The sequence below is a fragment of the Chrysochloris asiatica genome, unplaced genomic scaffold, assembly GCF_000296735.1.
Source record: "Chrysochloris asiatica unplaced genomic scaffold, ChrAsi1.0 scaffold00020, whole genome shotgun sequence".
NCBI lineage: Eukaryota > Metazoa > Chordata > Mammalia > Afrosoricida > Chrysochloridae > Chrysochloris > Chrysochloris asiatica.
This window is the reverse complement of record NW_006408538.1, coordinates 13,048,804-13,059,686: the sequence shown is the minus strand read 5'-3', so window position 1 is coordinate 13,059,686 and position 10,883 is coordinate 13,048,804. Positions and strand designations below refer to the sequence as shown.

The 10,883-nt window shown below is 47.1% G+C and overlaps 1 protein-coding gene across 1 annotated transcript in view; it reads right to left on the bottom strand.

Annotated features, from left to right (window-relative positions):
* TSPAN15 (tetraspanin 15) overlaps positions 1 to 10,883 on the bottom strand; it is a 99,649-nt gene that overhangs the window by 22,882 nt on the left and 65,884 nt on the right. The window contains exons 2-3 of the mRNA XM_006835846.1: positions 2,664 to 2,849; positions 1,556 to 1,630 (exon numbers count right to left, since the gene is read on the bottom strand). Coding sequence (XP_006835909.1) covers positions 1,556 to 1,630; positions 2,664 to 2,849 — 261 coding nt within the window. The remainder of the gene's footprint in view (positions 1 to 1,555; positions 1,631 to 2,663; positions 2,850 to 10,883) is intronic.

Genomic DNA, 10,883 nt, shown 5'->3' with positions numbered 1-10,883 from the left:
AAGCAGTGATGCCTGAAATGGAGCCAGAGATGATGACGTGGAGCAATGGAGCAGCTAGAGACTTTAGATCCAGAGAGGGAGAGGGACTGTGTGCTGAAGACCTGGGAGGTACGGGGGAAGGATTGCATGGAGGGGATTGTAACCATGGCAATGTTCTCCCATATAAACTATCACATAATTCACAATAAAACATTAAAAAAAAAGAATAAGAAAGAAAGAAAGTACGCTGAAACCAAGAAGCTCTGTGCACTTTGGGAGCTGTTTGCTAAAGCCACAGATGCTGCTGGCTTTGAACTGGACATATAGGTCCCAACCAGGAAAGCACAAACCCGTAACTGCCAGAAAGCAGGGAGCCCTGCCTGGTGTGGGACTGCTGGAAAACGAGCCGCTGTCTCCTGCCAGCTCCGAAGACAGGAGAAGTAGGACAGAGCAAGAGCAAAAAGGTGCTGGACTGAGAAGCATCCCTGTGCTGCCTCTGCCTTGCTGTGTGCTCTTGGGAGGGTTTCTTAATCTCTCTGTGCCTTGATGCAAATCTTCCCTCTCTTCCCTTGTGGCTCAAAAACAAGAAAGAGTCCTTGGATTCTGAAAAATACGTAGATGCCATTGAGTTGATTGCAACGCATGGTACCCACATGCGTGTCAGAGTAGAACCATACTCCCTAGGGCTTTCAATGGCAGATTTTGTTGGAAGTAGATCACCAGGCCTTTCTTCTGAGGTACCTCTGGGTGGGCTCAAACCTCCAACCTTTCAGTTAGCAGCCAAGTACTGCTTATACCACCCAGTGCTCAGGGCCCAGACTCCTTTCCAGTTCTCAGGGCCCCTGATTTTGCAAACCTTCCCAACCTGTCTCTTTTCCTCACCTTGTATGCAGCAGGGAATCCTGTCAGCGCTGCTTCCAAACACACAGCAAATCCAACCCTTTCTGCCCATGCCTACTGCCTGCACACTGGATGACCTCTGTCAACTCCTAGTGGTCTCCCCACTCCTCCCCCGGCCACCCTATTTGTCCACTCTCCACTCAGCAGCCAGAAACATCCTGAAAACCATGTAAATCAGATTATATCACTCCCTGCAAAAAACTCTCAAAGGTTCTCAGTGCCTTCAGAGAAACATCCAAGCTCCAAGCCACGGAATCTCAATGTCTGAGGAGATGGGTCAGGCCTTCTCCCCATGTCTCTCGACTGCTCACCAGGTCAGACACACAGTCTCCACATTGCTCTGCCCAGAGCCTCCACGCCTGGGTTTCTTCTGCCTGGCCTGTGTCCCCCTGAGCCTTGCCTGGTGGGCTCTTTTTCATTTATAAAGACTCAATATCACCCCTTCTTAGCTAGGTCACCACTTTGAAATGTTCCTCCTCTCTGACCTCCACCCCCAGACACTCTTGTAGTGCATGCTTCTTAGCTGATTTGCTTGGTCAGTGCCTGGCTCCCCAGAGAATGGAAGCTCCCTGAGGAGTTATCTCTCTTGCTCACCGTAGCACCCCCAGCTTACAACCCAGGGCACACATGGTGGGTGCTCAAGAAACTGTGGTTGATAACTGAGGCCCAGGCCCACCTGGTTCCGGAAGATCAAGGCCACCACACCGCCAATGAGCTCGATGATGAGGCAGATCCCCAGGATATACATGAACTGAAAAACAAGCAGCAAAGATTCATCCAGAGGGAGTTGGAGGAGGCGTGTGAGCCGTGTTCTCACTGGAGGAAGGAAGGGGGCCAGGGCCAGGGCCAGGGAGCAGCGTCTGCTCTGAGGTCGAAGCACACATTAGTCACAGGCAGAACTGTGTGTCTGAGCTTGGCCTCACCCCCTTGCTCCTGTGAGAACACAAGGCCTGAATAAACATCCCCTGGAAAAGCTCATCTGTGGAGTCTGTGGACGGGATGAGTGATTCCATGTCTCAGCCACACTGTGGTCAACCTGAATCCCAGGGGTCCTCTCTGGGTCCCAGTGGGAAAGCACCTGGCTGCCCCACCGAGAGACTCACATTGCTCTGGCCAGGCCTGGGATCAACTGGGGCAGGAAAGGAAATTCACCCTGCAGGAACCCCCAGAGGTGGAGTAGGTGATGGGGTCCCTTCTGAGGATATGCACCTCCCCATAACCCTCTTCTGGAGAACAAGTATTGCCCAGACCTGCTCCAGCAACATCCAGCCTCCGGCAGCATAAGATCCTTGTTACAGGGGCTTCTAGGGAATTTTCGGCTGAGGGGAGGCCAAGGGAGACACATCTGTGTACAGACTCAGCCTACCCCGACACTGATGTATCCAGACTCTGGAATGGCCTATCAGAGATAGAGTTACCAGGAAAATCACCCTGGGGTCAAGAGCTATGTACAGACTCTGTTAGCCAGAGCAGCCCCAGCTGAGGGGGTAAGAGACAATCCAACACACCTGGACCCCTGGGGCTAGTCATGGGTTTGCAATTGACAGGAGCTAATGAACTGATCTCTCCTTCCCCTTTTTTTGTTTTTTGCTCACTCTCATTTGAATTTTATTTCTCTCCCTTGGAATTCAGAGTTGAGATGAGCAAAGGGTTTAAATAAATGAGCAGAATCATGTTTTTTTAAATGGCGGTAAATCCAGGGAACCCTCTGTAGGGGCTGCTCCCAGGGCCCAGGGCGGGCTTCCAGGTTTCCTGGGGACTGCAGCCCCCAGCCCATGACTCACCGACTGGAGAAGGCACAGGTTGTCCCGGAGGGAAGCCAGTACACCAATGAAGGAGACTATGAACATGATGACCCCCAGGAGGATGAGGATGATGGCCGGGGCCAGGAAGGCACTCTCCAGGGTCTTGTATTTCTGCCGCTCGACCTCTGCGTAGATGCCGACAGACAGCACCAGGGCCCCAATCACCTGCAGCAGAAAAGCAGGAAGTAAGGGAGAGCAAGGACTGGCGGTCACTCAATTTTCCTCTAAAGAGTTCATCTGGAAGAAGAAAGAAAAAAAAAAAAAAGAGTAATCTGATACAATTTGATGTACTTGACCTACACCTGTGGGTGCTGTAGCTCAAATGAGGGAATAAGACTTAAGACCCAGAAAGGGAGAGGGGCTGTGTGCTGATGACCGGGGGCCAGGCTTGCAGGGTGTACCCTTTAGTTGGCTGATGATGCATGGAGGGGATTGTAACCATGGCAACGAAACAATATAGGATAGGATGAATGTAAAACTAATGTTCTCCCATAAAACATTTTTTTAAAAAGAGTTGGTCTGCGCCTGTAGTCTGCTGTTGGGAGTCTCCAAAATCAGGAGCCTACACAGGAGTGGACCTTAGTTAAGAGACACCCCTTTCGTGGAGGGTGCTGGTGAGTCAGGGGAAATGCCACAGACTAGAGAGTCAGGAAGCTTTGCTGCTTGCCGCTCCTGCACCTCAGATGGTTATTTGATGACACTGAGTCTATGTTCCCATCTTCAAACATGGAGCATTGGATGAGTGCTCAACAAGCAGGTCATACCAGGAAATGGTGCTTACCAGCACCTAGAAAGCAGGATGACCACCAGAGCTGACGGTTGAGATGGAAGGAACTGGGGGGAGTGGATTTTTAAGTAAAATCTCTCATCATTGATTTTCTAACAATGAGAAGATGAGTATTGGAGCTCTCTGTTGGGAAAACCCAGGTGGTAAAGGCCCACCCGCATTCCCACCCACTCAGAGGACCCCTTTTCCTCTCGGCCTGAAAAGTCTTGTATGAAATCCTCAGGGAGCTTTGTCACCTGATACCCTCTCTACCCCTCAGACAAGGCTGGCCCCACTGCCACATGGCCCCTGGATCCTGCAGTGGCCTCCCAGTAAAAACCAGAATGACCCAATAAAACTTGTGATTCTGTGTACGCAGAATACAGGCCCAAATCCTAGTAACAGTTTCTTCAAGATCTACCACCCACAAGCCATCTGACCCCACCTCTGGTCTGTTCTTCCTCACTATGCTTTCTCTGTACTGGCCTCCTGGCTGCATTTTGGACACATCAAGGGTACCTCCCCAGGGCCTTTGCACTGGCTGTTGCCACTGTCTTGAATGCTCTTCCTCCTGGTAGCCACATGGCTCACTCCCTCAGCTTCTGCCTCAATTGTTTCAATTGTCACCTGCTCAGTGAGGTCTTAGCTACAAGTGGATACTCCCTCTTCGTGAAGTTCCTCATCCCTTTTCCCTGTTCTCCTTTCTCCTCTGACTGGTTCATATTAACCTAACACATATTTTCTTTGAGTTTTTCATTGTTTGCCTTCCCCTGGAGAACGTACGTGCCGCACCTGCAGCAGCTTTCAGCTGTTTGGGGAAATCCCAGTGGTCCAGAGCCTCCTGACAGGCTGAAAGTTCAATCAACATCTGCAATCAACGATTCTGACTTTCTGGCCCACACTTTTCCAGAAGGCATGGACAAGTCATTGGGTCACTGGACTCCCCCACTAGTCTAAGGCAGCATGAGAGAGACAAGAGAAGCTGTGGCACTTTCAGCTCAGGTTCCAGTAAACAAATGGGGATAAGACAGACAAGTTGTTGAGCAGATAGGATTCCCAAGATAGTATAGTTAATGTGCTCAGCTGCTAACTGAGAGGTTCAGGTCCACTCAGAATAAGTAGCCTTAGAAGAAAGGCTTGATATTCTGAAAAATCAGCCACGGAAAAGTACAGGCGCCATGAGTCAGAACTGACTCCACAGTAACAGGCAATAGTAGTGGCTGTGAAGATATGTTATTAGCATGGTTAATCAAGGCTACCCTTTTCAGTTACTAGTCTACCTGGCCTTTAACTGGTTACTGTAGGTTCCCTATTAATCACCATGTCCTCAAAGTAGCTCTCCTCAATGCCCCACTTCTAAAGGCACCAAGATTCTCATGGATAGAAAGGTCTGTCTGCTTCCCCTAAAATGTTCTTAAGTAAGACAGACCAACCTCCATAGAAAGACTTACTACCCAGAAGGTTACCAAGAAACCACCTCACTGCATCCGGAACTCAGCTGTATTTCACATCTAAGGGACTTCCCCTGGGTCTGAAAAGATGATCCAAGACTACTGAGATGCCCTGCTCCAATCACTGGCCCCGTCTAAAAGGTGTGCCTGACCAGCATGCGAGGGCTAGGGGTGCCCTGCCCCTTGTCAATAAGCTGGCATGCCGGAAAAACCACAGGAGAAGTCACTTCATCAAGATTACCCACTTGGGTAAGGTTTTAAATTTCTAAGGCAGGACGCACACATGAATATCACATGAACCTTTAATAGAAAAAGATTAACCAGAGATTGTATAGTCAGCTCATGCTCCAAAATCCAGAACATGCAGAAGTTCAAGGCCAGCCAAATCCTTTTGGGTTTTCTGAGAACAAAAATGTGCAGCCTTTAAAAAGTCAAATCCCTCTGGCCCCCCAACTCCTAATTGTTGTTGTCACTAAGTGCTATCTAATCAGTTCTGACTCATAGCAACCCTGTCTAGGTTTCTGAGAAGTGGCTGGTGAGTTTGAACCACTGACCTTTCGGCTCAAACCAACTTTGTGGTCCAGTGCTTATCCTACAGTGCCACCCTTTCAAATTACTCCATCTAAAAAAAGTTGCTTGCTAAACCCTAACCTTGAACCAGACCATGACCCAGAAATGCCTCTACCCCAAAGATAAGCATCATGAGTAAATAAAAATCCCACAGAGTTCTGGCATGGTACTATAGGATAAATACTAGACTGCTTACTGCAAGGTTGGTGGTTCAAATCCAAGTCATTCCTTGGAAACCCTTTACAGGGTTGCTATGAGTCAGAACCAACTAACAGCACTTAACAACAACAACATGACTGGCTGGCTATGTGTTGTGGAGTCGGTTCTAACTCATTGTGACCCTGTATAGGGTTTCTGAGGCTGTAGATGTTTATAGGAGCAGAAAGCCTCATATTTCCCCTGCGGAGCACTTGGTGGACTTGAACTGCTGATCTTGCAGTTAGCGGCTCAACATGTAACTCACCACACTATCAGGGTGCCTTAGAGCCCAGGTGCAGCGTAAACAAAACATTTGGAGAAGGAGATGTTATACTTGAGCATGGTTGTTGTTGTTAAGTACCATGGAATCAGTTCCAACTCATAGCGACCCTGCACACAGTTTCCAAGGCTGTAAATCTCTACGGGAGCAGAACGCCTCATCTTTCTCCCATGGAACAGCTGATAGTTTCGAACTGCCAACCTTCAGGTTAGCAGCCCGATTTGTAACCACTATGCTAGCAGGTAGAGATGGGTTTTTTCTTTTTTTTTTTTTTTTTTTTTTTTTTTAAGTTTTTATTGCGAATTGAGTGATAGTTTACATGGGAGAACATCGGTTTTACACACATCATTTCATTGCAGTGATTACAATCCTCTCCGTGCATCATCATTCAACAGTATTTGCTTCTACTCCCTCTGTTTTTTGGGGGGCTTTTTTGACGTACACAAAAACACTCAGGGATATACAATAATTTAAACAACCCAAGGGCACATTCTACAAGCCTGCCTCCTGGCCACCGGCACAAAGCCTGTCTCATTTCCATAGATCTGGAGTCTCAGCTGCTCCCTCTCTCCATGGCCTCATCTCTGCCTCCATCTCGGATGTCGCTGCTTCTCTGGATAGGGTCCCACATTCTAGGGTCCTCTGTTCTTTATCTTTGTCTTGATGAAAAGTGTAACTCTTACTCTGTCATGGACCCAACAAAACTATGACATTTTACTATTTCCAGAACTGATTCTACATATTTTAGAGAGTGTTTCCTATGTTGTCTGGTGGGAGGGGCATAGGCCCTGACATCTTTCTCCACGAGCCTCCTTGCCCAAGGTTAGACTTCTAGATTAAGGCACCATGCTCGGGGAAACTTTCCCCTAGACACCAGCACCGTAGCCCAAATTCCAAGCAAAACTGACCCCAGCCCAGCCCTCTCCATAAGGACAGTCAGCAGCTGCTTTTATTGTTACAAGCTTCTAGAGGAGGACATTTTTTTTTTTAAATAAATGTTTTATTGTGTATTGAGTGATATTTTACATGGGGAAACATTAGTTTTACATTCATTCTATCGTACATCGTTTCAATGTCTTAGTTACCATCCGTCCATGCATCATCCCCCAGCGAAAGGGTATACCTTGCATGCCCACCCTGCCCCACTGTCCTCAGCACACAGCCCCTTTCCCTCTCTGGGTCTCAACTCCTCAGGCACTCCATCTCTTCACGTCATCCTCTCCGTCTCCAGCTCAAGTCTCACTGCTTCTCTGGGTGGGGTCCTGCTCTCCGCTCTTCTCCGTTGATGGTCCCAGGGCCCTCTGCTCCTAGACTGAAAGGTTAGTCACTCCCCTCTTTGTTATAAAATATCCGCCTTTACGCTTCAGTCCTCACGATCAGTCCTGGTAACAATTTTCACCATTACATCACATGAGACCCTTCTGCATTTCTTTTCATCAGCCCTTCCTAGACAGGTTGGGTACTATTCACTGGAGACTCCACTATCCTCCCTGCCCTGTGGATCTAGGTTCCCTCTTGAAAGCTTATAAGCCAGTCACTTCTTACCTTTGTATCCCTCCCCCCATTTTGGGTGGCCAATGTTCAAGTTGCCCAACCCTTCCCACCCTTTGTATGGAGGGGATGGGAATAACTCTTGTAGCCGCTAATTGTTTCCTCTTTTGAGCTACTGCAGTTATATGCATAGGTCCAGTTCATCCAGTTGTGTCAGATGACACTTTTTTTTTCCCCCCTCTTCCTTCTTCCTCGGGTTGAGTTCTGTTCATCCAGTCATTGAAGCTAGGTCAAGTGGGTATCATCTGCAAGTGTGGGTGTTCTTGTGTCTGTCTGCCCTCTTCTTATAGGTTGGTCTCTTCACTCTTAGAGGAGGACATTTGAGCCCTGAGCGCCAGGACCCACTCAAGAGCAGCTTTGCCAGCAGAAAACATAGCTTCCTTTGGCCAGACCTTACCCCTCTCCTACTGGAAAGTATTGCCCTATGGTGCAGTACAACTGTGTCCTGGATGAGTCACTGAGTCAGAATCAATTCAACAGAAATAGGTGCCATTTGGTTTTGTTAGAAGAGAGCTTGTTCCAGGTTCAGAATCAGGTTCTGTAGGGGTCACCACAATTTTCTGGGCAGGGGAAGGGGTAGGTTAAGGAAGGCTGGAAATGACCTCTATGGCCCCATGGATGTGAGAAACAGCATGGAGCATTAACCTCTAACTGAAATGTGGCCTTTCTTTCCATTCTGAATGTAGGAAACGAACCACAGCAGTGTTAATTACACCAGTGACTTTATTTCTCAGGGAATGGTATTATAGTCATTGCAAATATCTTAAAATTTCATGTATAGTCATCGTGACTTCAAAATGACACTCGTCATTAAACCTGCTGCTAGATTTTGTGATCTGATGCATTGATCAAGAAGCACATTGTTACTGTATCACATATTTGATCTGTGATATTTTAATAATAAATGTACGGGGCGGCGTGTTGTGTGCCATGGAGTCAGTTCTGACTCATAATGACCCGGTATAGGGTTTCCAAGCCCGTAAATCTTTATGGGAGCAGAAAGACTCATCTTGTAGATTCAAACTGCTCACACCTTGTAGGCAGTAGCCCAACTGGTAACCCACTATGGTGTCAGGACTCCTTAATAACTGCATCTCTCAAGATAATTGGTTTCTTTCATAATTTTTTAAAATTTCATTTTATGTGTCTAAATATCTGGTTCATGGTGTGGCCCTGTAGGATCAGCACTGGACTGCAAACCACAAGGTCAAAAGTTCAAACCCACCAGCTGCTCCTCGGAAACCCTATATAGGGTCGCTATGAGTCAGAACCAACTCGATGGCACTTCACAACAGCAAGAAGAAGGAGGGGTTCACAGGCTTTTTCCCAGAGAGCCAAAGGGGTCCTTAGCACAAAAATTATGCCAATCCCTGGTCTCCAGGAAGTGAGAGGCAATTTCTGTGAAGGAGAAGAAGAACAGGCTTTGGGAAATGGAACCAAAGAAGGTGAAAGAGGTGTGTCTCAGTTACCATCATAGAAATCCCATAAGTGATTGGTTTTAAGGAACAAAAACTTATTTTCTCACAGTTTTGGAGGCTAAAAGTATAAACCTGGATTTCAGCTTCTTGATTCCTTCTATGGGCTTCTCTCTGAGTTTCTGGTGACAGCTGGCAATCCTTGGTACTCCTTGGCATTCCTTGCATTCCTTGGCATCTGCCTGCACCCTGTGTGTGCCTCTCTGTCTGTTCTGCTCTTTTTAAAACTCAGAAGTGATCAGGCTCAGAACTTACCCTACTCTGGTACGGCATCACTAACACAACCAACAAAAGAAAGGCCACTTTTTCAAGCAGGCTCACCGACTTCAGTTCCATCCATAATAGGAGTCAGAATCAGTATGTGCTCCCTAGAGGAGCCAGCATTGCAGCCTGGAAAGATCTCATGGGGCATTTAAGGACCCATCCCAGGGTTCTGAGGGGCCCAAACAAAGTCTTCTTCTGAGTTTCTAGCTTGAAAGGAGGTGAGATTTGTTAAATTAAATTCCAAGGCAAGAAGATTCTCTGCATCCAGCCCAAAGAAACCTTGGACTTTAAGTCCCTCCGCCTTTCTTTCAGGAGTCGTGGGGTGGCGCTGTGGGTTAATGCACTAGACTGCAAAGTCCATTTGAACTGCAAAGTCAGTGGTTCAAGCTCACCAACAGCTCCTTGGAAACCCTATACAGGGTTGCAATGAGTCAGAACCAACTCAAAGGCATTTAACAACAACAACAACAGCCTTTCTTTCTGAAACAGATCCTGCCTGACCCTAGGCCTTCCTCGCCCTGCAGAGGACCAGCCTCCCATTTAGCCTGCTGTGCACCAGGCAAGACAGGGGACAGGAGTTAGCATTGTGGACTTGCTTTTGATTAGCTCCATGCCACTGGCCATATCACTTCCTTCCTTGGGTCCTTACACTTTACCCATAAACAGTGAAGCTACTATCATTTATACAGTGATGATCCTGTGCCGTTGTTCTGCAAAGTGCTGTACATGCCTGTCTCCCTGAATCTATACACATACACATGCAAAGAAGAGACCACTCTCATTCTACAGATGAGGCTCAAAGAGAGGTAAAGCTAAGATTCACAATCAAAGCCTTGTATCTTAACATCTAGCCACTAAACCTGCCAGATGAGCCTTCTTGAAGACCTGGGAGATAACTGGTATTAAATGGCTCTGCAAATATGAAGGTGACAATAGCAATTTCTGTGGAGATGGTAATGTGTCCAATACAATAGCCGCTGATGTCGTACTGTAGGATAACCTTGGTCACCACAAGGTTGATGGTTCAAAGCCCCCAGCCACTTTTAGAAACCCTGTACAGGGTTACTATGAGTCGGAACCGACTAGACTGCACACAACAACAGGTTAACTTGTGTGATATAGGAACTGAACTTTTAATTCACTTCATTTTACTTAATATAAATTTAACTACATGTGGCTAATGCCCACTGTATTGGACAGGAGAACTCTAGAATGTCTTCTCATTGGAGGTTGTCCCTCACCACTCTCAGATTACTTCTTTCGGAAAATAAGTATCACCTTTCTCAAAATGCCATGTGCCCATGAAAATAAAAAATGAAGGGGGAATATTCAATTGACCCATGAAAACTAGGACAGAATACTCCATGGCAACATAAAGCTGGGGTGATAAGCACTGGACTGCTAACTGCAAGGCTGCTCTCAGAACTGACTAGACAGCACACAAAAACAACAACATATGGCAACAAATGGATGACTTAAATGAAATGAACAAATTCTTAGAAGCACACACCTACCCAAGCTGACTCAAGTGGAAATAGAAAGTCTCAACAGACTCGTAACAAACGTTGAGATTGAATCAGTGACCAAAAATCTCCCAATACTCGGCAACCTAAGACAGAGCCATTGCCATGCTGCAATGAGTTT